At 39.5% G+C, this 27,668-nt stretch overlaps 1 protein-coding gene across 5 annotated transcripts in view; it reads right to left on the reverse strand.

The window, feature by feature from the left end:
• The window catches only part of SINHCAF (SIN3-HDAC complex associated factor), a 32,714-nt gene extending 10,172 nt beyond the window's left edge, over nucleotides 1-22,542 (reverse strand). Inside the window, exons 1-4 of one of the 5 annotated variants that reach the window (XM_079139461.1) lie at nucleotides 22,359-22,542; nucleotides 7,586-7,733; nucleotides 5,808-5,907; nucleotides 4,023-4,149 (exon numbers count right to left, since the gene is read on the reverse strand). In XM_079139461.1, the coding sequence (XP_078995587.1) occupies nucleotides 4,023-4,149; nucleotides 5,808-5,907; nucleotides 7,586-7,713 (355 nt within the window). In that variant the 5' untranslated portion in view covers nucleotides 7,714-7,733; nucleotides 22,359-22,542. The other 4 variants (XM_079139465.1, XM_079139462.1, XM_079139464.1 and 1 more) reach the window with 4 other exon arrangements.
• Between the last annotated feature and the right edge of the window lie 5,126 nt (nucleotides 22,543-27,668).

A 27,668-nucleotide genomic window follows, 5' to 3' on the forward strand; every position in this document is an offset into this window, starting at 1 on the left:
TATGGTTTAAACTCAAACTCTGGGAACTTGAGAATATATACAAATAACTACATATAAACATAGTGAAGAACTCTTCTAAAATGTAAATCTAGAAATTCTTCAAAAACCTGCAATCTTAAAAGTCTTAAAGTAGCTAAGATTTGGAAAGGTACAAAGAAATAATTAAGGTAACAACATGAGATCAGTCTGGTATAGTAGTATACACGAGGTTGGAAAATCTGAGCTCAAGACCAGCCTAGGCAATACAGAAACCCTGTCCCCCAAAAATAATAGCATGAGGTAGGTAATAAGTATACAATAAGTAATAAGGAAAGTCAATATGTATCACAGAAACTGATATAGCTCAAATATGCTTTCACTAAAATAGGACCTAAAAAAAGACTTTTTAGGGACTTTCAACATTTATTCTATAGCAACCAGAAATTACTGTAGATTTTGGGAAGGATGCCATAAAAATAGCAAGCTAAGCATGGTGGTATAGGCTTGTAATCCCAGTGGCTCCAGAGGCTGCTGGAAGAGATCACAATTTCAAAGCCAGCCTCAGCAACATAGACCCTGTCTTAAAATTTATAAAACAAAGTAAGAAGGACTAGGGATGGGATTCAGTGGTTAAGTACCTTTGAGTTCAATCCTAGTGCCCCCTGCCCCACCCCCCACAAAAAAATAGCAAGTCAGGTGTTAGGCACAAGCCCTTAAATCCAATCAATATAGGAGCCTAGGTCAGGAGAATTAATAGCAGATTCCAAGGTCAGCCTTATCAAATTAGTGAGAACCTGCCTCAAAATAAAAGATAAAAAGGAGTAGGGGTGTAGTTTAGTGGTAAAAGCACCTCTTGGTTCAATCCACCATACTAAAAATAAATAATAAAAAATAGCTAAGACTCTGTTGTATGTTACAAAATCCTTTTTTATGTGATTATCCCCATTTCTCCAATTAGGATATTGTGGTTAAATGTTAGAATGACTCCACAGTCACATGTTGCTTAGTGATAAAAACTAATTTCTTTTTAGTTGGCACTAGGGATTGAACCCAGGGGTACTTTACCACTGAACCACATCCCCACCCTTTCAAGGATTAAACCCAGGGACACTAAACAACTGAGCCACATCCCTAGTCCCTTTTATATTTTCTTTAGAGACAGGGTATCACTGAATTTCTTAAGCCTCACTAAGTTGCTGAGGCTGGCTTTGAACTTGTGATCCTCCTGCCTCAGCCTCCCAAGCTGCTCCAAGTTTTTTTTGTTTGTTTTTGATTTTGTTTTCCCAAATTTTGAGACACTAAGTTGCTTAGGACCTCACTTAGTTCCTGAGGCTGGCCTCAAACTTACAATCCTCTACTTCACCATCCCAAATTGCTGGGATGATATATATGGGACACCAGCCCAACTGTGAACCATAACTTAATCCAAATCTTTAAATCCTTAGGTCAAAAGCCTTTCCAGGATACCATGTAACAATGTTTTTCTGGGTGTGGTGGTACACACTCGTAATCCCAGAGACTTGGGAGGCTGAGGCAAGAAAACTGCAAGTCTGAGGCCAGGTTCAGCAACTTACTGAGGTGCTCAGTAACTTTGTGAGAGCCTGTCTTAAAATAAAAAAGAGCTGGAGATGTAGCTCAGCGGTAAAGCACCTCTGCGTTCAATCCCTAGTACACTGCACAATGCAATGTCCCCAACTGTTATGATGTGTACAGGAGCTAGTAGTAATTCACAATGTACCTGAGAAAAACCTGTTTCTGTCTGAGCTACAAATATTAATACACTTTATCAAAGGGACTTATTTTCAGTCTCCAACCACTACTCAGCCCAGCTTTATCATAAAACTCTTTAAGGTACACTGGACATATTTCCTTAGGTAAGTTCAAAGTAACATTACTTTCTGAATAATGAATTCCCCTCTCTTGAATATTACAATTTCCAAAATGTTCCTTTAAACATCGAGACAGAATGAAGGGTAGTATTAAATCTTTTTTTGGAGGGTGGGTGACAATTGGTTAAAAGAAGGAACACATAATTAAAATGCATACACACACAAACACTTTTATGTTACTTAAATATTTTTCTATCAATACATTAAAATAGTAACCATAAATTAAATATATCATTAGCGTAACTAAAGGGAAACTTTAACACCTATTTACTAAGAATGCTGTTACTAACAGATTTGGAAAGACCTAAGTCCTATAGCATTCATTCTGCTACCAGGGAAAACAGATGCCTCATGGAAAGAACACAGGACTTTCAAGTTGGACAAACTTGTAGTCAAACTCATTTCAATCACTTACTAACTGACCTGGGTCAAGGCTAAATAACCTCTCTATGCTTCCTATCCTAAGCAATAACATGGAAATAATGGAGGTAATGAGATGTAAAGTGTACCAAAGTGATCAAAAATTAGTTCTCCTTCACTCCCTACTTTTCCTAGTTAGTAAACCTGTCTTTCACAGTTATGTGACCATAGCACCATCCCCCAAACAACTCTCTGTAATAGTATATGAACCTCATAGTATTCTCACACAACACAGGTGCCTTTATACCTAAAAGTCTGGAAGCTGGCATTACTTCATTTGTGAGTTATGATTTCTAAAGTTACTTTCCAGAAATCCAGGGTTTGATCTCAGATTGTTCGCTAATTATTTACGTACCTTTTTTTTTTTTTTTTAAGGCAGTACTAAGGATTGAACCCAGGGGCCCATTACCACAGAGCCACATTCTCAACCTTTTTTTATTTTGAGACAGCTTCTCACTAAACTGCACAGGCTGGCCTTGAACTTGTGATCTATCTTCCTGCCTCAATCTCCCGATGAATTTGTGATCTATCTTCCTGCCTCAATCTCCCGAATGAGTCACTTTGTGAGTAACAGATATTTTGTAGCACGGAATACAGCTTTTCTGGCTTACTGTATTTTACTGCATATTTGTTGCACTCTGATTTTTCAGTCAAAAAAATGGTTTATAACCTTTCGTTGCATAATCATCACATGGTATAATTAATCCTGTTCTTCATGCCACTTAAAAGATTAAACAGAGCAGCAATGTATTCACCAGTGGCATATGGATGCACTTTTGTCCTTTTGGGCACTGCAAACCCCAAGTCTAGAATTCTCTGTGCAAGCTCATTATCAGTATATTTCTAAAAGTCATATTGTATGGTTTGTTTAGAGTGCTGCAGTACTAAGCAAGTGTCACCAAGGACAGTGCTGTCAAACAACAAAAACAATGATACAGGAGCAGAATTTTCGCACGCAATTTTTACATCCATATTTTGCAACACTAGTAAAATTTTCTGAAGTGTAATATTTCAACTATAAAGCACAAATCCTTAACAACTAATGTGCTTAGTTTTCAGACCAGAAAAATGTTCACTAAACTGTCACAAAGAAATAATGTGCATTGATTTGGACTACTTGATTTTAATATACATTCACAAGCATTTCAAGCTCCTGAATCAAAGAAAGTAATAAATCATTTTTGGGTAACGTCAGAAGAATTTTTTTTTTTTTTTTAAAGAGATTCACATAATGTTCACACCCCACTGTTTCACAAAAAACCTTGGCATAAAATCTGCAACAATTATGCAGTAAATGGGCCAGGGGTATAGCTCAGTTGGTAGAGTGCTTGCCTTGCAAGCACAAGGCCCTGGGTTCAATCCCCAGTATTGCAAAAAAAAAAAAAAAATAGTAATAATTATGCAGTAAAATATGGCACATCTTTCTGCACATCTCCCAAATTCAATTTCCTTATGCATAAAAATCAAGTAAATAAGATAGAATGTACCTTCTAGAAAATTAAGATGTTTATAAAGACATCAAAGTTATCTCAGTACAATCTGAACAAGTGGCTCAGTAAAGTATTTTTGTAAGATCAAAATCTAAGATCTCACAGAAATAAAATTAAGATCTCTACCAAGTCGGCTGAAGAAGAAATACAGGGAAAAATTGTCCGCACATACCATATACAACCCCCAAACAAAATAAAACCTGAAAAATTACTCTTCATACCAATGTTCAAATATCAAACTTACTGTGACGTTTAAATTCCTTCTGCAGTTTACTGATCTGGTTGCTTTTTATCCTGTTTCCAGATAGAGTTTTTACTTTCTTTGGTTTCAAAGTAGTCTTTAGACTAGGTCCTGCCCTTGCATCTACCACCTGGAAGAAAACACTGAATATTTAATATCATTGAAGAGTATACGTATCCCTTTGGTTCAGACCCCTGCCTGTTTTGAGAACCAGCTTTATAAAATGTGTCTGAGAATTCATGTGAATCTTTAATCATTATATAATATAAAGAATACTATTTATCTATTAGGTATTTGTTTTCAAATTCTTTTAAAAAAAATTATTAGATTTATGTTATGGGTTAATCATTACTCTATGACCCAACCAGGTGAAGAAAAATCAGTCCTAACAACTAATAGTTCTACAGGATGATGTATAGCAATGTACAAGCAGTCTTCATTTATTTCTGATTTTATCACAAAGCATTAAGGGGGCTCTTTTGTTACTCTAATTTTAGACTGAAGAAAATAAAGGCAATAATAAAATTATATATTTTGCCTTTTTCCACTAAGACAGTAGATAATCAAAGTGACTGGCGAGGGAGACAAGATTGAAACCAACGTCTTCAGACCTATTATTCATGTTCTTTTCACTGTATACCTTAATTCCTGAGGTCAGTTCTGCAAAGGCGAGAGCATGCTCTCTCCACTATCTAGCCTGGCCATTGATCTAGCCATGTATGGTCCCATTTCTTATGCATTCATTCACATTTACTACTTGCAGGTGTATATGTAAAAAGGATGGTTGCCATCACCTTCAAAATCAGAATTTTGGTCTTCAGATAAGCTATTTAAGAAAAACTCATATTTAATAAGGTAATGGATCCAAATAAATGTATCACAATAATTTAACAATGTCACCAAAGAACAGAGTAAAGGTAATACAGAGGAACAAATAAACAAAAATGCCTGCCTACTTATAAACAATACTTTGTGCAAATTTCATGGAATTAAAAAGAGATCATATTAAATAAGACTTGGGACTAAGGGGGAGCTCAACAGTAGAGCATGTGCCTGGGGTATGCCATACCCCCCAGCTCGGAACAAACAATCATGTTGTTCTAATTATCAAAAAATTTAAAAATGAGGGCTGGGGAGATAGCTCAGCTGGTAGAGTGCTTGTCTCGCAAGCAAAAGGCCCTGAGTTCGATCCCCAGTACCGCAAAAAAAAAAAAAAAAAAAAAAAAAAAAATTAAAAATAAAAATAAATAAAATGAATGAAAAGTTCTAATGACATAGGAAAATAAAAGGGCTAACTGAACACACATTTACATTGCCAGTTTGAATTCAAATAGATTTAAATATAGATTAATAACAACTTTGATCTAATTATTATGTGCTTTATATACATCTCATTGTTCTCATAGTAGCTATGTGTCCTTTGTAAATAAATGTAACTTCCTAAAGTCCACAACTAGTATAAGTAGTAAAGGCAAGATTCAAACCCAGGTTTGATTCTAAAACCTAAATGCCCATTAGTAGCAACCTGAATTCAAATAAACATGTTATTCTAAGCATTGTGAACTTCTAAAAGCAGGGGGGTGTACTGGATACAGCCTTATGAAATGCCATACCAGGCTATTCTATTCTAAACATATCAACATAGTAAATGATTATATCTGAGCAGCAAGTCGTGTTCTCTTTATTCTTCAAACTTTCCCGTCCTAGGAATATATCACTTCCGGAACTAGAAATTCACCTTACTTTAACTATAATAGAGATATAATTGCTAAAGACAGATGAACTAACATGATTCCAGTTTTTTTTTGATCCTGCTGGTAACTTCTTCCATCTTTTCACGAGCAGAACACAGGCATTGCAGATGTCTCCTGAACGAGTCTCATGCAAGCTGATAAGAAACAATCACAGCTATATTAGTCTCCTTTACTTTAAAGGATACCCGCAAATACATTTCTCCTGAAAAAAAAAAATATTCATTTATGACTTATAGATGCAATTTCTAATCACTGTAGATCACCTAGTCCCTTTGTTTCAGGGATATATTTTGGAAATATAATTAACGTCTATAGAGGCAATGAATCAATTCTACAAACTCCAATTTGGTAATTAAAAAAAAAAAAACAGAATAAATCAGTTTTAAATACTTTTAGAAAATATTAATAAGACTTATGACCCAGGAGAAAGCCTGATCACCATGGTTTTAAATAATATTGTCTAATCTTTCTTGAAATGTGTAGATATTTCATTAAGCAATAAAACACCACATTTTAAGTAAAATAATGGGTCATGACATTTCAGTTTCCCAACAAAAAAAGACGTATTGTAGTTTCTAAAGTGATTTTATAAGGACAAAAATCTATAGGATTAGTTGTCAAATATTTTTAGGCTGTATCTCTAAGGAACTTTTCATTTAGTATATTCTTCCTGTATTATAAATACAAAAACAAGTAAATTTGGAATATGGGAAAATGGTTCAACCTTAAACATTAAGCAAGGCACAGACAGTGGCTGTAATCCCAGCAACTCAGAGGCTGAGGCAAGAGAATCAGAAATTTGAGTTCAGCCTCAACAACCTGGAGAGACACTGCCTCAAAATTGAAATAGCCAAGAGCTATGGCACATGCGTGTAATCACAGTGACTCTGGAGACTGAGGCAGAGGGATCTCAAGTTCAAAGCCTTAGCAATTTAGCGAGGCCCTCACCAACTCAGTGAGACTCTCTCTCTAAATAAAATACAAAATAGGACTGGATGTGGCTCAGCAGTGCCCCTGAATCCAATACCCACCCCTGCCCCCCAAAAAATTGAAATAAAAAAAGGGCTGGAGGTATAGCTCAGTAGCAGAGTGCCCATGGCTTCAATCCCTAGTGCCACCAAAAAATAAACATTTTATTCAGTGTTTGTTGGATAATAAATTTCATCTTATTAAGCAAAGGTTTATTGCCATAAATTAGGAATATAAATGAGAAATATAATTATAAAACAATACCCTGAGCAGGTTTCAGGGCAGAACAGTAAGTTTTGTTATCTTCCTCTGTTAAGTTAGGTTACAGTACATTTCTACTATTTAGAAAAATATAGAAGAAATACCAAGAACCACTATTAGTAAGAGAATAAGGATAATCTTTTAAAAAATCTCTTTATATGTCCTGAAGGTAACACAAGGATTTGTCCAATTAAAACTAGGAGGGGCTCACAATTTGATTGGTAGTTCCTAATAATATGGGGAAAAAAAAATGAGGATGTGAGTATTGTTTCATTCATTTTAAGAACCGGAGCCTTTAAGGGCTGGAGTTGTGGCTCAGTGGTACAGCACTTGACTGGCACGTGTGAGGCCCTGGGTTCGATCCTCAGTACTGCATATAAAGAAAGAAAAGATCCCCTGACAACTAAAATAAAAATTAAAAAAAAAAAAAAAAAAAAAAAAAAACAGGAGCCTAAAATAGCCTAGATTAGAAAATAAACTATCTTAATTATTTTGTTAGCACATAGCTCCAATCTCTTTGCTTAGGAGTATTTCCACATACTTTGTCTGCTCTAAAATGGTACAAACATCAATTGATCTTACCCAAAACAGCTCTGGAAGTCCTTTTCATAACGTTTACTGTCAGTGAATCGAGAACTGGAGGACTTAGCTCTGCAAATACAGCAACCTTCTATACTTCGGTACATCTTTGGCTTGTGAAAACCAAACATCTTTTCTTCTGGGCAGTAGTCTGCAAAGTCAAGGGAAATGACACAGCTTTGTTGAGGGATACAAGAAGAAAATATTAATCTGGGTATGGTGGTGCACACCTGTAATCCCACTGGTTTGGGAGACTGAGGCAGGATGATCCCAGATTCAAAGCCAGTTTCAGCAATTTAGGCCCTTAGCAATTTAGGGAGACCCTGTTTCAAAAGAAACAAAAGGGCAGGGGCAGCTGGGGATGTGACTCAGTGGTTAAGCACCCCTGGTACCAAAGAAAGAAAAAGAAAACAGTTTTCTCTGTTCCACCCCACCCCAAGCAACTTGGGTGTTTCATGACCAAGGTGAAGAGGTCTGCTCTGGGAAAGAACTTTTGCCTCTACCTCCAATTTTGGCACTACCATGGAAAGTATATAAAACACAAAATAGCTCAGGTTAGGAGGCCTCTATCACCTCCTAGCCTAGCAGATACTCATTTCAAAAATGAGAAAGGAGAGCATTTTTTTTTAAACCAAGTTTTTAAGCAAAAAAAAAACAAACGAACAAAAAACCTCACAAACTCCACCACAATCCTACAAAATGACAAAAATCACACACAATTAAGAACGCATCCTGGGGCTGGGGATGTAGCTCAGTCGATAGAGTGCTTGCCTTGCAAGCACAAGGCCCTGGGTTCAATCCCCAGCACCACCAAAAAAAAAAAAAAATCCTAAAACTTAAGATTCATCTTGGTATTTTGCACCTTTGCAATTAATGTGATTTCCCTCTGGGGAAATTTGTGCATTTACCATGACAACTAATTCATACTAAGCACATAAGTAGCTCAATATGCATCAACTCACACCACGTTGCTCTACGGGAATTTAGGGGGGATTTCTTCATAATAAACGGGAAGTTCTAAACAGTCAACATTGGCCCTGAATTGTAAATGCTGAAAGAAGAGTGAAAGCTTCACAGAAATCAAATTTAGAATTTAGAAATAATAAATACAGGCTGGGGATATAGTTTGGCAGTAGAGCACTTGTCTAGCATGTGCAAGGCCTTGGGTACTAGTACTGAAAAAATAATTCTAGGGCTGGGGTTGTGGTTCAATGGTGGAACACTTGCCTAGCATGTGTGAGGCACTGGGTTTGATTCTCAGCACTGCATATAAATAAAAAAATAAAAATAAAAATAAAGGTCCATCAACTAAACAAATTTTTTAAAAATAATAATTCCATTAATCATTAATACAAATGAATAATGAGCTATTGTTGCCTGACCATTGCTCTGCTCACTCAGTATACTTAAGTTTTTGGAAATATTCTATGAGGCTTTGTGCTTAAGAGCAGTAAATAGTGCAAAGCAAACGTCCAAAAAACATAGAATGAAATAAAACGTAATAACGTAATTCTCCTGGTTGGTTAAGGATGAAACAGCTCTATGCCTGTATGCAAAAATGTACATCTTTGAAGTAATTTGGAATATCTACCATCAGCACATCTGGACTAAGAAAGGTGATGAAATGGTAATGAATATAGAAATTAAACCCCAAAGGGCAAGTGCAAAGGTTATTTGTATATGTGCAAGGGTCCAACAACTGATGATCACAAAAGCATCATACAAAAGCATGAACAGAAAATTTTTATTAATATCAATTAATTATCATAGTTTTAGGAGGTATATCCACAGAATACCATCCATCCTTCTGAAAAGTTGGTCTGGTTTTGTTTGGTACTGGGGTCTGAACCCAGGGGTGCTTTACCACTGAGCTAGGTCCCCAGTCCTTTTTCTTTTTTATATTAAGATAGTGTCTAAGTTGCCCAGGCTGGCCTCCAACTTGTGATCCTCCTGCCTCAGCCTCCTGAGTAGCTGGGATTATAGGCATGTGCCACCATGGCCAGCTGGTTTTATAATGTTTTTAAAAATAGCTTAAGAGACTTTTATTAGAGAATAATTAGCTAAAAGCTGAAATTTCCCTTTTAAACAGATTTATTGTTAACCACATGTTCCTTTTTGATATTCTATTGAAAAATGCAGTCAGAAGAATGGGATAAGGCAATGCAGAAGACCACTCATGCATTTCAACAATTAAGCCTAAACTAAGTTACCTAAAGAATTGTTAAGGGCTGGGGAGATAGCTCAGCTGGTAGAGTGCTTGCCTCGCAAGCACAAGGCCCTGAGTTCGATCCCCAGTACCAGAAAAAAAAAAAATTGTTAAAACAGAAACCATAACATTCTTAATTCATACTCACTTTAGTTCAATGCTTGGGAATTTGATTTTTTTTTTTTTTAATGAAATATAAAGAAGTACCCTCTACATAGTAAGACCTGTTGGGCAGATTTTTTTTCAATCTAACAAATCAACCTACATGAGAACTGAAAAGAAAATGTCCTCCCCAAAAAGTGGTCATGTGTTGCTTTGGAAAAAGGAATATTAGAAAAAGAAATTAAGAAGAAAAGAAAAAGCAGTATCAAATGACAGGATTATAGAACATGAAAGTAGAGAAGTTAATCCTTTACTTTGAATATTCCTGTTTTAAGGTAAATTGTAACACAGCTTCAGTCCTAGAAACATCCTGTGATCTCTACCCCACTGCTAACACTGAGGTCAAAGTCCACAGTTCCTCTTAAAATCATCAATAGCTCTAGGAAACTTCAGTCCCCCTTCTCAGCAAGGGCAAAGGAAGTACATACAACAAAAAACAACCAGTTCACTCCATTAATACACAAAACAAATACTATAACAGATAAATTCCCCAATCTTTACCCTCACGATCTGTTTCTTTACCTACCAAATTAACACAAGAGCAAAACTATGCGGCACTCAGAACATTTCTAAGTTGCTAACTGCCTTCACTAAAGCTGGATTTGGCCAAGAAGCCAGAGTTTGTCCCAGTTATCACACTGGAAAGCTGTAACAGAATGTTATGACTGGGCCTTTCTTTTTAACCAACAGCAAATGTGAACTGAATCAAGTGTTTGTCTTAAATGATTTTTTATTGGTGGAGACCACCAAATTCACTCACCAGTCCCTGGCAAGACATTTCATTCTTCATCTGAGGAATATCCTTCCTAAACACCAGAAAACTAGCCTGATATCTTAGAATTCATAATTCCTCTTTACACAGGTCTATGACCTTAGTTTTGTTCCAATAAAATTCTTCTGACGGAGGCCAGCCTCAGCAACCTAGTGAGGCCCTAAGCAACTTAACAAGACCCTGTCAAAATTAAAAATAAAAGGGGATGGGAAGTGGATCAGTGGTTAAGCGCTCCTGGGTTCAATCCCAGGTACACACACACACACACATCCCTGCCACCTCAAAATAATCTTGTCTGAACATCTAAGGGGAATCTAAACCCTAGGCTTCACCATTTTCCAGTCAGTGTTAAGAAATGGATTCAGATGGCAGACACTTGCCCTGATGCAACATTCAAGTAGCACATGAACCTTTTTAATGGTTGACTACTTAACAAACCTATTAAGGCTTTTTCTGAGCTTATTCCTGCACTTGAGAGGCACCTGGGAATCTGCAGCAAATACACAGGGGTTTCATATTGGGCTTTGTTTACAGCAACCCAGTTAAGCAGTAGTTGGTGTTTAACTATTCTGAGGTTTGGGGATCCCTGATATTAACTGGAAAAAAAATTTTTTTTAACCTACAAACTCATTTGTGTTTTAAAACAAACAGACTGGACATAGTAAGACACACCTGTAATCCCAGAGACTTGGGAGGGTGAGACTGGAGGATTGCTAGGTTCAAGGCTATGTAACTTAGCAAAACCCTGTCTCAAAATAAAAAAGGGGGCTGCGGAGATAGTTCAGCTGGTAGAGTGCTTGCCTCACAAGCACAAGGCCCTGAGTTTGATCCCCAGTACCGCAAAAAAAAATAATAAAATAAAACAAAAAAGGTCTAGGACGGGGCTGGTGTTGCGGCTCAGTGGTAGAGCACTTGCCTAGCGAGTGTGAGGCACTGGGTTCGATTCTCTGCATCACATATAAATAAATAAAACAAAGGTTGATTGACAACTCAAAAATATTTTTTTTTTTTTAAATTTAAAAAAAGGGCTAAGATGCAACTCAGTGTAAAGACTTGGGTTGATTCCCAAGTACAGTGAAGAAAAACAAATACCCCTACCAAAAACACCCCTACCAAATTTCGGGAGGAAGACTAAGGATATAAAATGGCTTCTGAAACCAAGTGACTGAATATATTTAAGAATGCAGAGAATGGGTGTGGCATAATTTGATTTTAAATTTGAAATTTCTGTTATCTGAAGTGATGATAGTTCTTCAGACCTCTTTCCTAGTCCTATACTTGTGAAATATTAAATAATTTCCCCACAACAATCTATTTGTTCAAATGATAGCCAGCTATTAAACTTTGTGCTTTTTGAATCTATTCTGTGATAAAGCATCACACCACTCAGCACTGTTTTAATAGATAGAAGCTAACACCATCTACTTCCCAACTGATGAACAATTACAGCTGAAGGCAGACTCTACATACAATCTCACCTTTAAGTGTCCATTTAGGGAAAGCAGAAGAAAATTAAGTTTTGAGATAAAGCAAAAAATGAGGGCAGATTTAAAATATAAAAATCTGTCATGTCTTTCAAACTTAAATAGCAGTGATGACTGCAGAACACTGCCAAATATACTAAATGCACTAGTCTCAGAGAATACTCAATAATGTGCCTTTAAAAAAAAAAAAATTTAACCATGGATTGAACCCAGGGGTGCTCAATTACTGAGCCATCTCCCTAGTCCTTTTCATTTTTTGAGACAGGGTCTTGCCAAGTTGCTTAGAACCTCACGACTAAACTTTTTTTTAAATGCAGTCATTTGCCAAATGCAGTGGTACAGGCCTATATAATTTCAGCTACTTGTGAGGATCATAGGTTCAAGGACAGCCTGAGTCATTTAGTGAGACCCTGCCTCAAAAATAGAGCTGGAGACTGTAGTTCAGTGGTAAATAAAGCTCTCCTCTGTTCAATCCCCAGCGCCACAAAAATCAATTATTTAAAAAGCTGTCATTTGCATAGCACTTTACCTTTGATGATAAATATTTGACAAAGTACACTGACATATTTCCTTAGCTACTATCAGTCAACTACTCAAATTTTTAAATTACTATAAGTTAAAAACAAATTAGCTACCAAAATTACAGTTCTGTCCAATTTAAGTGAATCTCCCAAAGTTGAACAGCTAAAATCAGCAAAAATGGTAAGAAAAAACTAACTATATGAATAAAATATCAAACAGACCAAGAAAGTGACATTTCAGAATCCAAAAATTAATTCCAAACATGTGATTCTGGTTGATTTGTTGCAGTTTTTTCTACTTGCTGTTCAGTTTCATATAAATCTAATGATCATCTTAATGAAAGTATGGGGAATGTAATGTTGGTGTTTGATGAGTCAAGAAAAGGATAACTTTTTTATAACATATCGAAGATGTGAAGGGTCAATTCTAATGTAATCAAATGAGAATGTGAAGCCAAAGATGAAATGATATCTAATTTTTTACCTAATTCAACACTTAAGTTCTCCGAGTATAATATAAATAGTATATAGAAAAAGAATCTTCTCAGCAAGTCAATATTGCAGGAATACCATTTGTTTTCTGATGTTGAAAATGACCTCTTAAAAATATCAATACCAAATATTTAACTTTATGCTCTACCCAGGAAATAGTATGAATACTGAAATGCATATTTTACAGTTTCAGTATCTTATTTAGCACAGAACTGGGTGAAAAGCTGAAGAACTTACTTCTGTCCAGTATCTTTTTTATCTTTTTAATCTTAATAAAGTTGTTAATGTAATACTTAGGAAAAATGGAGAGGGTTCTTATTATAAATATAACATGTTAGGTTCACCTTAATTTGTATATATATAGCTTTAAAGGATATCAGTAGTTCCTCCAATATAGTAACTTCCCAATTCCACTTTTTAGAGTCCTTCTGACTTTTTTACACTCAAACATACCTTTCAAAACTCAAAAATTGCCCTGAATGGACTAGATGAAGAAAACTAAGAGAAGTAACCAAAGGTGGTAAATCAACAGTTAACTTCACAATTTGTCCATGCCATTTTGGGAATTGAAATTCTGATATGCACAAATTAGGGGAGCAACCTCCCAAGTGAAAATCATCTTAAACTGCAATATACCAAAACCTTATAGCTTCTAGTCATCATTTTCTCTTTCTAAAAATCAACAACCTAGACCTAAACACGCACACACAAATATTTGAAACAACCTAAATGTCCATAGATTGTCAGATTAAACTGATATTTTCAAACATACATGTTTGTCCTCAAGTCCAAAATATCTTGTTCTGTATAACAAGCAAGTTGAATAAAAATCGTAAGTGGAACCTTACACACAGAATGCTTTAAAAGTGAGAACTTAAGTACCCAAACTTTTAAAAAAATAGATCTTTAAAAAATAGTAAACAGTAGTTGCCCCTGAGGAGTGCTAGCATGAAGGAAGCTTACTTTCACTTTGCTCCCTTCTATACAGCTATCTTTTTTTAACCAAGAGCATCACTCCCCCATAACTCTGGTTTATCATCACACACCTTTCATTTAACTAAAAGAGGAAACTGAAAGAAGCCCAGAGGGCTTAAATAAACTTCCTCAAAGATGTACAGATGGAGAGATACACGTTAGAAAATACATTACACGTGAGAGGTTACAGAATAGACTAGTGAAATCAGAACAGACACAGCAGAATGGGAAGGAAACTGCCCAGAAGAGACAAGCAAAAGATTTGTAAAATGGGAAGGAAGCAGTGATGAACAAAGACAAAAGGAACCAAGCAACCAAAGACAACTTTGAAGGGAAAGAGATGCATTTCTTTACAGCCAAGCTTTAAATGATAAGATGATGAGAAAGGAAGAAAAATAAGCATTTTTAAAAAAGAAGAAAAAAAAAAGAAAAAAACACTGTTGATCACATGCTGTGGGATACCTGAGTTGCTGTAATGGGTAATGCCACCATTTTCGTCAATCGTATACTATCTTTAATCATCTGTAAATACGGATCCAGTAAACACTAACAGTGTTACTGCAGCAACACTCTTAAAAGGGTCAACAGGACTAACTGCTTTGTATTCTTCCGCTGCTAGGCCACTTCGTTGTAGTATTCGCCAACAATGAAATATATTTCATCAGTGCTTAAGGAAGTCATGGAGCAATAAAACATTATTATTTCCTCTCACCTGCTTCTAGATACCAGCCAACATCCCAGCTCTAAAGGTTCTGAATTACTTTTAAGAGATAAAATTTAAATTTGCCTGGAAGAATTGAGAAAAGGGTGTTGGACCCCCACTTGCTTGCCTTGCCAACAGCTTTTACACACACACACCCTGCCTCTAAGAAAATATGACAAAACATTTATAACTGGCTGTCTACAGGAACCATAATTGGCTGAGAAGCCTAAAACTTATCCTACAGGAAAGGGGTCCAAACTCAAAACAAGCCTTCAGCTAAATCTCCACAAATTGAAAAAAAAATCACAAATCCAGGTCTGAGTTTTAGACAGTATAAAAAAATACTAGTTATCCCAATTCCATGTTAAGAGTGATTCCAGAGGATGCGGAAGTTGAAGGGGTTGGAGTCTTTATTTGCTTTTAAGGGATGATTATCAGTTACAAAATGTAACTATAGTGAGCAATGAAAAAAGTACTATGAGTCAACTTGGTGTCCATTTCTGCTTCTGTCTTTATAACTTAATAGGAAGTCACTTTTAATTTTATTTGCCCCTCTGTAATATTAGGGTAAAATCTCACTTCTACTTTCCAAGGATGCTATAAAACAAGTATAAGAAAATACCAGTGTATGTGTACTGCTTTTTTTTTCCTTGAATTTAAGACTTGCACATTACAGAAAAGTAAATTGTCTTTCCCAGGATATATCCAATAAATTAAATGAAAGGTTCTCTATTTTTGAAGGTTTTCTTTTAAGTCTGTGCCTGCAGGAAAAGAGGAACTTGGTCTTTTCAAGGAGAATTTACAGTCATGAAGTAGGCCCATACTCCTGTGAAGATGGTCTTCATTTTCAAGTTTGACAAAAATATTAAGAAAAAGGATGTGGGTCAAGCATGGTAGTGCATGCCTATAATCTCAGCTACTCAAGAGGCTGAGGCAGAACGATCTCAAGTTTGAGGAAAGCCTGGGCAACAAAGAGAGACCCCAAATAAAAAAATTTAAAAAGTGAACAGTTAGAGGTTAGGTCAGTAAGCACTAGGTTTAATCCCCAGGACAAGAAGAAAACAAAAGAAAGCGGTTATGATAAACACAGACTTGATCTGACCCAAACCTCAGTAAATTTCCTAACCTCTCTGACCCCTCTGCTGCCTGCCTCATCTATAAAATGGGGATAAATTTAAACTCTTGAATATCTGTAAAGCACCAACAAGAACTGGCACATTGTAGGCACTCTGATCTGACAGTTTGGTTTGTTTGTTTGTTTGTTTTAAATATATGGATCTTTCCTCTTTCTCTCCTCTTACATTTCAAGTGTCATTTTGCTTTCTGTTTGGGGGAATCCACTCTCTGCAAGTTACTAACACCCTTAATGATAATTTCTCAATATTCATGTCCTGCTCCAACCTCTTCCTTTTGCTACAGCTCAATAGAGCCAATTGGTCAATTGGAATGATTCTAACCTGTAAATGCCCTTTTAAATTGTTTACATAATTAACCCCTCTAAATCTCTTCTTCCTGTGTTTACCTATCTTGGTTATCATCCACACAGTCTCACACGCACAAATCTGGAAGTCAACCAGTCTCTTCCTTCTCATACTCTCCATGATCCCCCCACCAAGTTTCCTATGAGAGCCTGTAGATATCTGCTTCTTCACTTCTCATATCCTCTCCATCCCCACTGCCTGTTTCTCATCTTGATGCTTGATCTGTCAGGACCTCATAACTAAATTCTCTGCACCCTTCAAACAGGAAGTACCTTCCTAAAACTCAAATATAAATCTTCCCTTCCACAATATCAACCCTGCCTTCAGGATAGTATCTAACTAACCTCCTTGCCAAAGATTTCAAGGCTCTTCAGGATTTAGTCCTGCCTACCAGCTACTCCCAACTTGGAGCTTTTCTATTCTAAGAATGTCAGACCAATTTTAATAACTAGCCATCCTGTTACTCATATCTTTTCTATTCCCTAAACCTGGCAAATTATTTTAAGAATTCTTTTAAGAATTTTTACAAAACTATTCCATACCAGTTTTAGAACACCTGCCAAACAAGATTTCACTACTTGTTTGCGTTATCTCCTCAGCTCAATAGTAAACCGTTGCAGGGCAGGGAGTCTTACATTACAACCAGGTGCGTACTGTAAGAGTGGAATTTGCTAATTACCCAAAGAGTAGATTGGCCAAGATGAATCTGAAGGACATAGAATGGTGATCACAATAAAGATGAAAATAAAATTTTTCTTAAAAAGTTAATGTTTTGAAAGGAGTTACTTTTCTATAACCTTTTGGTCTATGAATTGTTAAGTTTAAAGATTTCCAGGAAAAGTAAAATGCATGAATTAGTAAAAGAGAAGAATGAATGGTCAACAATTTTCAAAACAACTGGTAGAAAAAGAGATTTCATGCTTATTTCAAGTGGGATTGTGGGGAGATTAGCACAATCTCCCCACAATGGAAGAAATGAGAACTACTACAATTAAGCATACACTTATATTAACCAAATTACAATAATCAATAAGTGGAAACAACTAAATACAACACTAGAAATGAATTAAGTTAGCTCAGCTGCAATTTTCATACTTGAATATATAACAGCAAATTATATGTGGAACATCACTGTTGCAAAAAGAAAACCTCCCTACCTTGAAAACAAGTACCTGTCTTTTGAACTAGATTTCCAGATTATTTCCAGGACACACAAAAAAATGTTAGGGGCTTGCCTAACATTTGTTGGTAGAGTGCTTGCCTTGCAAGCATGAGGCCCTTGGTTCAATCCCCAACACCACAAAAAAAAAAAAAAAAAAAAAAATGTTAGTTGCATATATAATTAAAAGAAAAATTGGAGAACCAAAAGACAACAAAAATCCCCAGAGAATCAAAACTGAGTGTAAAAAACACAGGACATTCCTGTGGGCAGGAGAAATCAGCAAGAAAGGAAAAAGACCTTTCCTAGGTCTTCACTGGACTTTCTGATGTAAAATGGTTGAATCAGAATAGGAAAGGCAACCAGGAGTTGAGGGCAGTGTCTTCCCAGAACCGGTTTCTGAAAGTGGGGGAAGGGGCCAAACATTCACTCTTTCCACTGACATTTACTGAATGCTTCTCTGGGCAAGGTAATTGACACAGGTCTCAGTTTTATCTTATGTAAAATGTCTACTTACCAATGTTGTATTGAGGACAAGAGCAGCCAGTATTTATTAACCATATCACTTGCTTAATAATTTACAACTCCATGAGATAGGTACGATTACCATTTCACAGATGAGAAAACTGGACCACAGAGTAACTCAGAGATGGATGATCACAGCTTTGGAAACCAGGTGTCCGTTCTTAAGTCCAGAAACTTCTGAACCACTAGCCTAAGTGCACTTAAGCAAACGTGTTCCCTTTCTTCTCTTCCTACCATCTCTTAAGTTAAATAGAAAATGACATTTCTAAAGCAACCTATGTACCTGTCCTGGTAACAACCTTATAAAGTTGGTTTGGGTTTCAAATAAGCGTAAGTTTATTTTACAAGTAAAAATCACACTCAAATTATGTTGCTGACATAAATGTTCCTGAGTCCAAGCTCAGGGTCAAATATTTTCCCAAGATCTGACTTACACACTGGGGGTTGGGAGGCTTGAGACCATACAGATTTCAGATATACAGAAATAAAAAAGAATACTGTGAAACAGCAGCCTTCCAGCCTGTTCTCCATCAAGATTCTAGAATATTTTACCCACTGACTTTTCATCTCCAACCTCCCACAAAAGTAATACAAAAAGGAGGTAGTGGAGGCCTTGCCTGTGTCCTTCCCACCCTAATTCCCCTTGATAAACCAAATATCTTATTGGACATACCATCTGATTATTAGAACAAAAACATTAAGTTATATGGTATGTAAGATTTCCCAAGCTACTGAAATTTTACCAGTAACTGAGTTATGAATCGCTAAGAAAACAAATCAAAGAATCTCAGTCTATGTGCAAAGCACCTCATAGGTATTTCAAATACATAACCCAGAGAAATAGTGGCCTGAAGGAAAACCAAAATTTACTACGTTTAAGGTTTTTCATTTGACCTGCTCTTGCTATTCACTTCAGAAATGTACTAACACTGGTTGCCTTTCATTATTTGTAATCTGGTCATCCAAAACTTGGGAGGAATGTACTTATTAAATTAAACAATGAAAAGCTGGCTTTCAGTTTATATGGAACTTTTGGTGTGTATGGACAAAACATTAAGGACATTATTTTCCAGTCATGATCACTTCTAGACTAACCCTCAAACTGATTCAAACAGTAGAAATCAAGAAAGAAGCAACGGATATGTGCTGCTTATCTGACGTCTAGACTGCAGGCAAACCCCAAATACCAAAGAAGCATCCATGTGTCAAACCAGCATAATTTTTTGAGCTACGCCTGGGGCCACATACCCAAAACACACACACACACACACACAAAGTGGGGGTCAACGCCAGTTCACAGGAACTAAGGAGAAGCTAGGAGGGTCAGCTAGCTAGCTAGCCATTACCAGTGTCATCTTCCGGAGCAGCTTCCTCACCAGCCTCTTACAGTTATCTCTGAAAGGCCCAACTCCCCCAACGCTAGCTTCCTCAAGGTCACCCTAAGATAATGCAGTGAATACTTAAGTCGCACATACCTAGGCCAAAAAAAGATTCTTTTCCCCCAAATCATCACATGAAATTTTATCAGCCTTTGCTCCGGAACTTCAAACTCCCAGACTTTAATTTAGATTGGGTAACTAAATGTGTTCAGTTTTGCAACATCAATTATTAAAGGACTTTTCAAGTCTGGCAAACTCGCAGTTCAAAAGCAGGTGCTTTTTCAGTGTACTTTTAACGACAAGGTCAAATTCATTTTAATTATTAAAAGAAAAAGAAAAAAGTTGTCTTAAACTTCCTTAGGTCAACCTGAGTTAGAGGGAGAAGGACTGCTGGGGGGAAACTGTCTGTACTGTACCGAGTCCCTGTTGGGCTAAACAGTCATTCCTGATCTTCCGAGGGCCTGCGGTAATGGAAGGTTAGAAGGAGAAAATAAAAACAAAGAAGCTGACGGGGTCATAGCTACCAGTACGAACTCCGCACCGCCTTCCCACCCCAGAAACCCACCCCGATCAAAACAAACCTGCCCTTCTCGGCTCCCCTCCCACACCCAAGTACACAAAGCCCACAATTCGCCCACAGCCCTCGCTTCCCTCGTAGGGCAGCCCGGAGCCCCGAAACTTCCCGCGGGGCTTTCTCGGTGCCGTCGGGGTTGGGCCCCGGGACGTGAGACCGCGCTCGCGGGGAGGAGGGGCCGGCCGCACTCGCCCGTTTCCCCGAAAGCAGCAAAATGCCTCCGGCGTGCGCTCCCAGGGTCTCACCCCACGCCAAACTGCGCGTCCCCTCGGCACGCGGCCACCGCGGAGAGAGACACCAGATCGGCAAATAGAAATGCTCCCTGGTGGATTTGTTGGTAAATAAGACATCTCGGGTCGGGAAGAAAGTTCCTGTGAAGGGCCGCTCGCGGGGCGAGGGCAGCGGGAGGTGAACCGCGTCCCCGCCGCCGCCTCCCTCACCTGAGTGGGAACAACGGGCCCCCGCGCCCGCCCGGCCCGCCTGGCGCCTCCCGCAGGCCGCGCCTCCCGCACGCCGCGCTGCCGGGGCTTGTTCCTCCTCATGGCTTTGCCCTGACGTAATTCAAACATGGCAACAGTTCGACTTCAAAGGCGAATCCACAGACCTCCCAGACGCAGACTCCCGGGCCACCAGTAACGGGCCGACAAGTCCGGCCCTAGCTCTCCCCGACCCTCGCTGGCCGCGGCCCCCGGCGCCGGGGCCGAAGCGCCGGGGGCCGGACTCGGTCGCCTCACCCGCGCGCCCGGAGTGAGGGAAGCACGCCGCCTCCCAGCGCAGCAGCATGGCACCTAGCACAAGTAGCGCCGCCAAAGTTTCCCCACGAGGGCCTGGGGGACAAAAGCCCCTCCCGACACTCGCCCGAACTTCGGGGCCCTCGGCCCGCAGGGCCCTCCGCCCGGCGGTCGCCCCGAGCGCCGCGGGGCCCGCACGGGCACATGCAGCTCTTTGTTTTCTGTCCAGCCCGGCGCTGCCTACGTGCAGCATCAAGGATGTCTGAGTGTTTCTCAGGGGCGAGACACATGACGAGCACCTCCGGGAAGGGTCCCAACCCGCGTCCGGAGGGTCCGGGGCAATGTCCTCCCGTCCTCCCCTCGGCAACGAGCCCATTTAATCAAAGTTTTGCAGTGTCCTTGATGAGAAACGCCCGGATTGCCCGCCCCGCACAGGCTGAGAGTTGGCGACTTTCACTCTGCTTTTTAAACTGGCAGGACGCCATCATCAGCGAATCACATTGTCCTGCCGGCCGGACCTGCCCGACGGCGACCGCATCCCACTGCTCGCGAGGAGCTGGACATTCAGACCAAGAACAGGGTTACTGCCCGAAGCACGTGGTCTGTCATGTTGAGCACAAAAAGCGGTGCCCTCCGGAGTTCGCTCGCTCCCGCAGCGCCGACAACGCCGCTGCCTCCCTCCCCCCGTAACTTAGCTTAACTGGCCATCTTACACCGCGGGCGGTCGCCCTACGAACGGGAAGCCCTCGCGTAGAGCCCACACCTACGCCACAGGTGAATAAATGGGGAGCAAAACTTCGGCTGCCAAGACACCTCGGCCAGCCGCCGCTGTTGGGCGCGGTCCGCGGACAGCAGGCGAGTGGGAGCCAGGCTGTTTTTAAGCGACCGCGTGTTGCTCTCATTGTCGCATCCGCATCCCCCCGGAGTTCGGCAAACAACGCCACGCCGCGTGCGCTCCGGCCGAGCCCGGCGCTGACCACCGAAGGCCGATTTAAACCCCCTAGCGCCGCCAGCTCGGAAGGAGATGGCAACTTAGTTTTCGAGCGATGGCGTTTATTGTCCACCCTATCAAAACACTCGCAAGGGGCTGCGATGAAACTACGGAATGAGGTTTCACAACGGCGCCCGACCCTCCTCGGGCTCGCGCCCACGCGGACGCACGACCCCGGGCCGCCCCGCGACTGCCAGCAAGTCGTTTTCCTGCCGGGCCTTCCAGCCACCGGGCTCCCTTTCGCTAGGGAACACTGCGGCTGCGAAAAGTCATTGTCACCTTCAGCGTGGATCCCTCAACTCCGCGACTCCCCGGTCATTCCCAGGATCCTCACTCCCCCCACCCCCCGACTTTCGGTTTACCTCACATACCCTCCCCGATTATTAAGTACACGTTAAACATGTACACACAAAAGACCCCGGGGTCTGAAAATCACGGAAACAGCGCTCCCAGCAATGCCATCTCCAAGATAAAACTTCCTGTGTGTGTGTGTGTAAGGGCTGGGGGGAGGTGAGTGAGGTGAAAGAGGAAAAAAAAAAAAAAAAAAAAAAAAAAAAAACACTCTGAAATCAAAGCCTTGTGAGACAGTTTTGCACCAGAGTAGTGATTAGAGTCACTCACCTTCCCAAAACTGCCGATCCACGCGCAATAGCGTCCCCGAGGTGCGGAGTGCACGCCAGACCAACCCCCTCCAAGCGCTCCCTCCTCCTCAACTGCCTTGTCTAGAAAGATTGTCTCCTGCAGTTCTGCAGTTGCTACCGCCGGACGGGAAGGTGTAGATTCCTCTTTCCCTCTGCGCACGCGCGGCTCCCGGTACAAAATTCTCTTGAATCGAACTTATTTGCATACGGGCGCGCGCGCGTCACGGGCTGGGAGGGGAGAAGGCCCGGCGGCCGCGCGCGCTCCCGGGACCTCTATTGTCCTTTTAAGGGGAGAAGTACCGCGGCGCGGGAAACGGGGCGGCCAGAGGGAAGCGAGGGCGGGGACAGCTTACTACGGCGGACGTCACATAAACAAACGCCTCCTAGCTGGAGGCGACTGCGGAGGGGGAGTGGCGGGATGGAAAGGCGGAAAGGTTAGCAACCGAGAGAGAAAACTAGGCTGCGTGACGGGCTTTGCACGCCCAAAGTTCTTGGGGCGCACGACTTGGGGTCAGAAAGTCGTTTTAAAGCTGCTTTTGCAAAATTCTGACACCTGTGCCCAGACTCTGGCTTGCGGTGACTTGAAGGTGGTCTCGTAAGCACCAGACTGAATTCATACTAATCCCACGTTTGCTGAATTTTAAGTTGGGTTTTTATTTTTTAATCCTCTACGTCAGCAAAGATTTAGTTTTCGTAGTTTGAATGACTCGTTTAATGAAGTCCAGTTTTGACATCCCGTCCACCAACTCCCACTTGCCCTTCTCACATAATCACCCAACCCATAACAATCCATTTTTTTCCTCCACTTCAGCAGTGAGATTTCAGGCCTCTCAGAATTGAATGGTTGTTAATTTCCGTGGGAACAGTGCCGCTTTCTTAAAAGACTAGTCGGTGGAAAGCCAGTAATCTAGGGACTCGCATACCTCCTCCAGCTGCTTGTAAAAGGTGTTCCAGTCACCCAGAAATAATACCACTAACTGGTGGTCTTGGAAATTGAAAAAATGGTGAGTGAAATGCAGGCTTTTCCCTGTGGAATGTATGATAATCTAACAACCTAAACTATTCTAGACGCGGGGCAAGGGGGCGGAGGCTGAAGTAACTTCTCAGATGGAAAAATGGAAAATGAAAAAAGTAAATGAACGATTGTGATACATCTTTGTTCCAAGGACACATGTTACTCCCAAAGGCAGAGACCTGGTTTAATGGTAATAGAAGGATGGGGAAAGAGGATGTTTTTCCCAGAAACTTGATATTGGTCCCAAGCTACAAAAGTGTGAAAATCAACCATAAAACTTTATCATCTGCTGACAAGTTTCACCGCTTTTACTATAGTGTCAACAATAAGAATTTAAATAGATACTTCTTAAACGCTAATTTAATACAACAGCCGGTTTGTTGAACATATATTACAAACCCACTTCTGAAGTCCTCTACTAAGGTTTTTCCTTTGTTTGTTTCTCTGTTTTTGTTTTCTTTCTTGTGTTACTGAGGATTTAAAAACCCAAGACACTCTATGGCTGAGCTATATTCCCCCAATCTGTATTTTGCATTTTGACAGTCTCCCTAAATTGAAACTGGCCTGGAATTTGCGATCCTCCTGCCTTAGCCTTACCAGTCCTGTGGGGGTTGGGGGGCATGGAACCCAGGGTCTTGCATATGTTAGGAAAGTGCTCTTCCATTGAGTTACATCCCCAGCCCAAGGGCAGGATTTCATCTTACCCATTTTTCTATCCCAGTGCCTAAAACAGTGCACAAAAATTCTGAATTCTGGATAATTGCTTTTAAAATAATAAATCAATGTACATTTTAGCATTTATAATAGGTTGGGCAAGGTATGTAGCTCAGTTTACAGCACTTGCCTAGCATGTGTGAGACCTTGGGTTGCATCCCCAGCACTGAAAAATAAACTTTTATTAAACGCTTATCTCAAGTTAAAACATCTTTACAATTGTGTTTGACCTAAAATGAGTTCACTGTGGCTCCAGTGGTGCATTCAGTTAGTTTGTATTATTTATGTGACCTAAAATGAATTTGGAGGTTATATGATGCTGAAACTGGAGTTTTAAGATGAGACTAGATTCTGCGCTTCACCAATTTCCTCTGGGTTCTTGTACCGAAAACTTTGAAGAATAAAACAGACAGTCTATCATGGAAGAGAAGAGTAAACAAGAGTAGGATTTATTGAAGCAAAATATAGAACTCCTGTCATGCAGGAGGGGGCTGGATAACAGAAAAAAAACGATTTTGATGTGCCAGCTTAGGAGTTCATATATGGTTCTGGGTAGAGCATGGAGCAAAATGTATGTTAAACAGGCATGGAAAAAGAATTGAGGCTATTGTTGCCTTCCTATAACTTCCATCTGGGTTCACCTCCACCTTCCATGTTCCAACTTGGGGAAAAAGAAGTTGGCTGGAGGTGTTCCCACAGGTGAGTCTCTTTACATTTGAAATAAGCCTTGATGATGCTCATTAATATATCTACTAATTAGCCTCAAAGGGTGGTTCTTGTGTCTGAATAAGACTGACCATTGATATTCTTATTCAATGTCATCTCAGTTCTTATGGTAATAAAAATAAATAGGTTTAAAACTGTTTCTGACCAGGGTGCAGTGCTGCATCCCTGAGGCTGGGGAGACTGAGGTAGGAGGATCACAAGTTCAAAGCCAACCTCAGCAACTTAACTATACCCTGTCTCTAAATAAAATATAAAAAGGGCTGGGGAGGCCTGGGGGTGTAGCTCAGTAGCAGAGCACTTGCCTAGCACGTGCAAGGCACTAGGTTTGATCCTTAGCACCACAAAAAAAATGAACAAATAAAATAAAGCCATGTCGTCCATCTACAACTACAAAAAAAATTAACAGAGGGAGGTGCTGCGGATACAGCTTAGTAGTTAAGCGCCTCTGGGTTCAATCCCCTGTACCAAAAAATAAAAATTAAAAAATAAAAATTGTTTCTGGTCAAGCATGGTGGCATATGCCCGTGATCCCAGTGACTAGGAAGCTTGAGGCAGGAGGATCACAAGTTCAAAGCCAGCCTCAGCAACTTAGTGAGGCCCTAAGCAACTTAGTGAGACCCTGACCCAACTTAAAAAAGAAAAACAAAAAGTGCTGAGGATGTGTTTCAGTGGTAAAAATCCAAAAACCCTCTGGGTTTAATCCTCCCTTCTCCCACCACCGCCCCCCCCCCCCAATATTAACTGTTTCTGCACTTTCATTGTTGGCCGTAAGCATAAATTTGTACTACTTTTTTTTTTTTTTTGAGGCACTGAGGATGAACCCCAAAGTCTTAAACTTGCTACATTAGGCGAGTACTCTACCACTGAGGTATACCCCAGCCCATTACCTTCTAATTTTTTAAGAGAATTTTAAAAGTTGTTCTGAGTTGTCTCAAATACTTGATTGGTTAATGACAGATTCTCCAAAAATAATTTTAATTAATTGCCTCTGAAAGTGGGAAAATGGAAAGTATCATAATTTTTTAAATTTCAATTATTACTAAACAGAGACACATCTATATATAAGATAGAAAAATGTTCCTTAAGCCAGGTATGGTGGCTCAGGACTGTAGTTTGGGAGACTGAGGCAGGAGGATCCCAGGTTCAAGGCCAGCCTCAGCAATTTAGAGAGGCCCTAACCAAATTAGCAAGATCCTATCTCAATATAAAAAAATTTAAAAAGAGCTGGGATGTGACTCAGTGGTTAAGTGCCCCTGGGTTCAATCTATAGTACCAAAAAAAAAAAGTACCTTAAATGCCCTTTCTCTTGAAAATTTATATAATGTGTATGTATGTGTGTGTGTGTGTGTGTGTACATGTACATATGTGTTTGTAGAACTGGAGGTGTAGTTCAGTGGTAGAACTCTTGCCAAGCATGCATAGGCCCCTGAGTTTGGTTACCAGCACTGCAAAAAAAAAAATATATATATATATATATACATATATATCTGTTTGTGTGTGTGTGTGTGTAGTAATCGAAGTATAGAATGAGTTTAAATGTGCAAGCAATGCAGGAATCACCATTTTTAGAATATACTGTCAAGAAAACCTAGAATTTCCAGAGCTATGGAGCTAATTCATATGGCAAGACTTCTTCTGATTTCAAAGTAGATGTCAAAAAGTAATCTGGGTAATTGTAGGAAGGGTAGCAACAAAAATCCTCAAAGAAAATTTTGAATTCCTCAGTCCTTTTTTTTTTTTTTTCTTTAAACAACCACCTGCTATTTTTGAACCAACCAGGTGCATTCCAAAGGTTCTTTTGTTCATTTTGTTGCTGGAACATGTTGTTATGGCTGGCCCTATCCAGGACCAATGGCTCATTTATGGGCTACTTTAAAATACTAATACCTAAACAACCCAAGTGAATTTTTCATCATAAAAAAAGAAAGAAAATAAGTAATTTATAATATATAAATTTAGATTATAGGGCATTGAATTACAACATGCTAGGAAAATGTCTGTCTTTTTAACGACTGTAGTGCTATGTTGAACTCATAATAAGTTCTCAAAATTTTTGAAATCGAAAATAGCTAACTAACCTGATACTTTGGTTAAGACAAACATTTTTATTATAATGTATTGTCCTGCTGTAGAATATCCTTAGTAAGCTTGAATATTTGCATTCATTTAGCAAACATTTAATGATCATAACTATGTGCCAGATTGTAAAATCATTTGAGAACTAGGGCTCTGGCTCCCTCCACTCTTCTAATTTGTTTTTCTATAATTCTGTTTTACTTGCTACCTTTTTTTTCTGTAGAATGTATTTACTTGTTTTGAGATTTAATTATTTTCAGTAACTTTAACATTTCTGATAATATTCTTGGAATGAAGGATAAATCATATACAAAGAATTGAAAGACAATTCTTGCTTGGAAATGAAGGATATTATCAGCAATTTAATAATATTTATAATGACAATTCAAAGTATTGTTTTTAAATGAAGGCTGAAACTGGGCATGGCAGCACATATATGTAATCCCACCAACTCAGAAAGCTGAGGCAGGAGGATCACAAGTTCAAGACCAGCCTCAGCAACTTAGTGAGAACCTGACTCAAAATAAAAATAAATGACCAGATATGGTGGCACATTTCTGTGATTCAGCAACTTGGGAGCCTGAGAAAAGATTACAACTTAGAGGCTGGGTTCAGCCACTTAGCAAGGATCAGCAACTCAGCAGGATCTTCTTTTAAAATAAAAAGGCCTGTTGATGTAGCTCAGTGGTAAAGCATTCATGGGTTCAATCTCCAGTACCAAAACTAGGACTGGACCCACCATATGACCCAGCTGTACCA

This window comes from Sciurus vulgaris (assembly GCF_902686455.1).
Source record: "Sciurus vulgaris genome assembly, chromosome: 5".
NCBI classification, from domain to species: domain Eukaryota; kingdom Metazoa; phylum Chordata; class Mammalia; order Rodentia; family Sciuridae; genus Sciurus; species Sciurus vulgaris.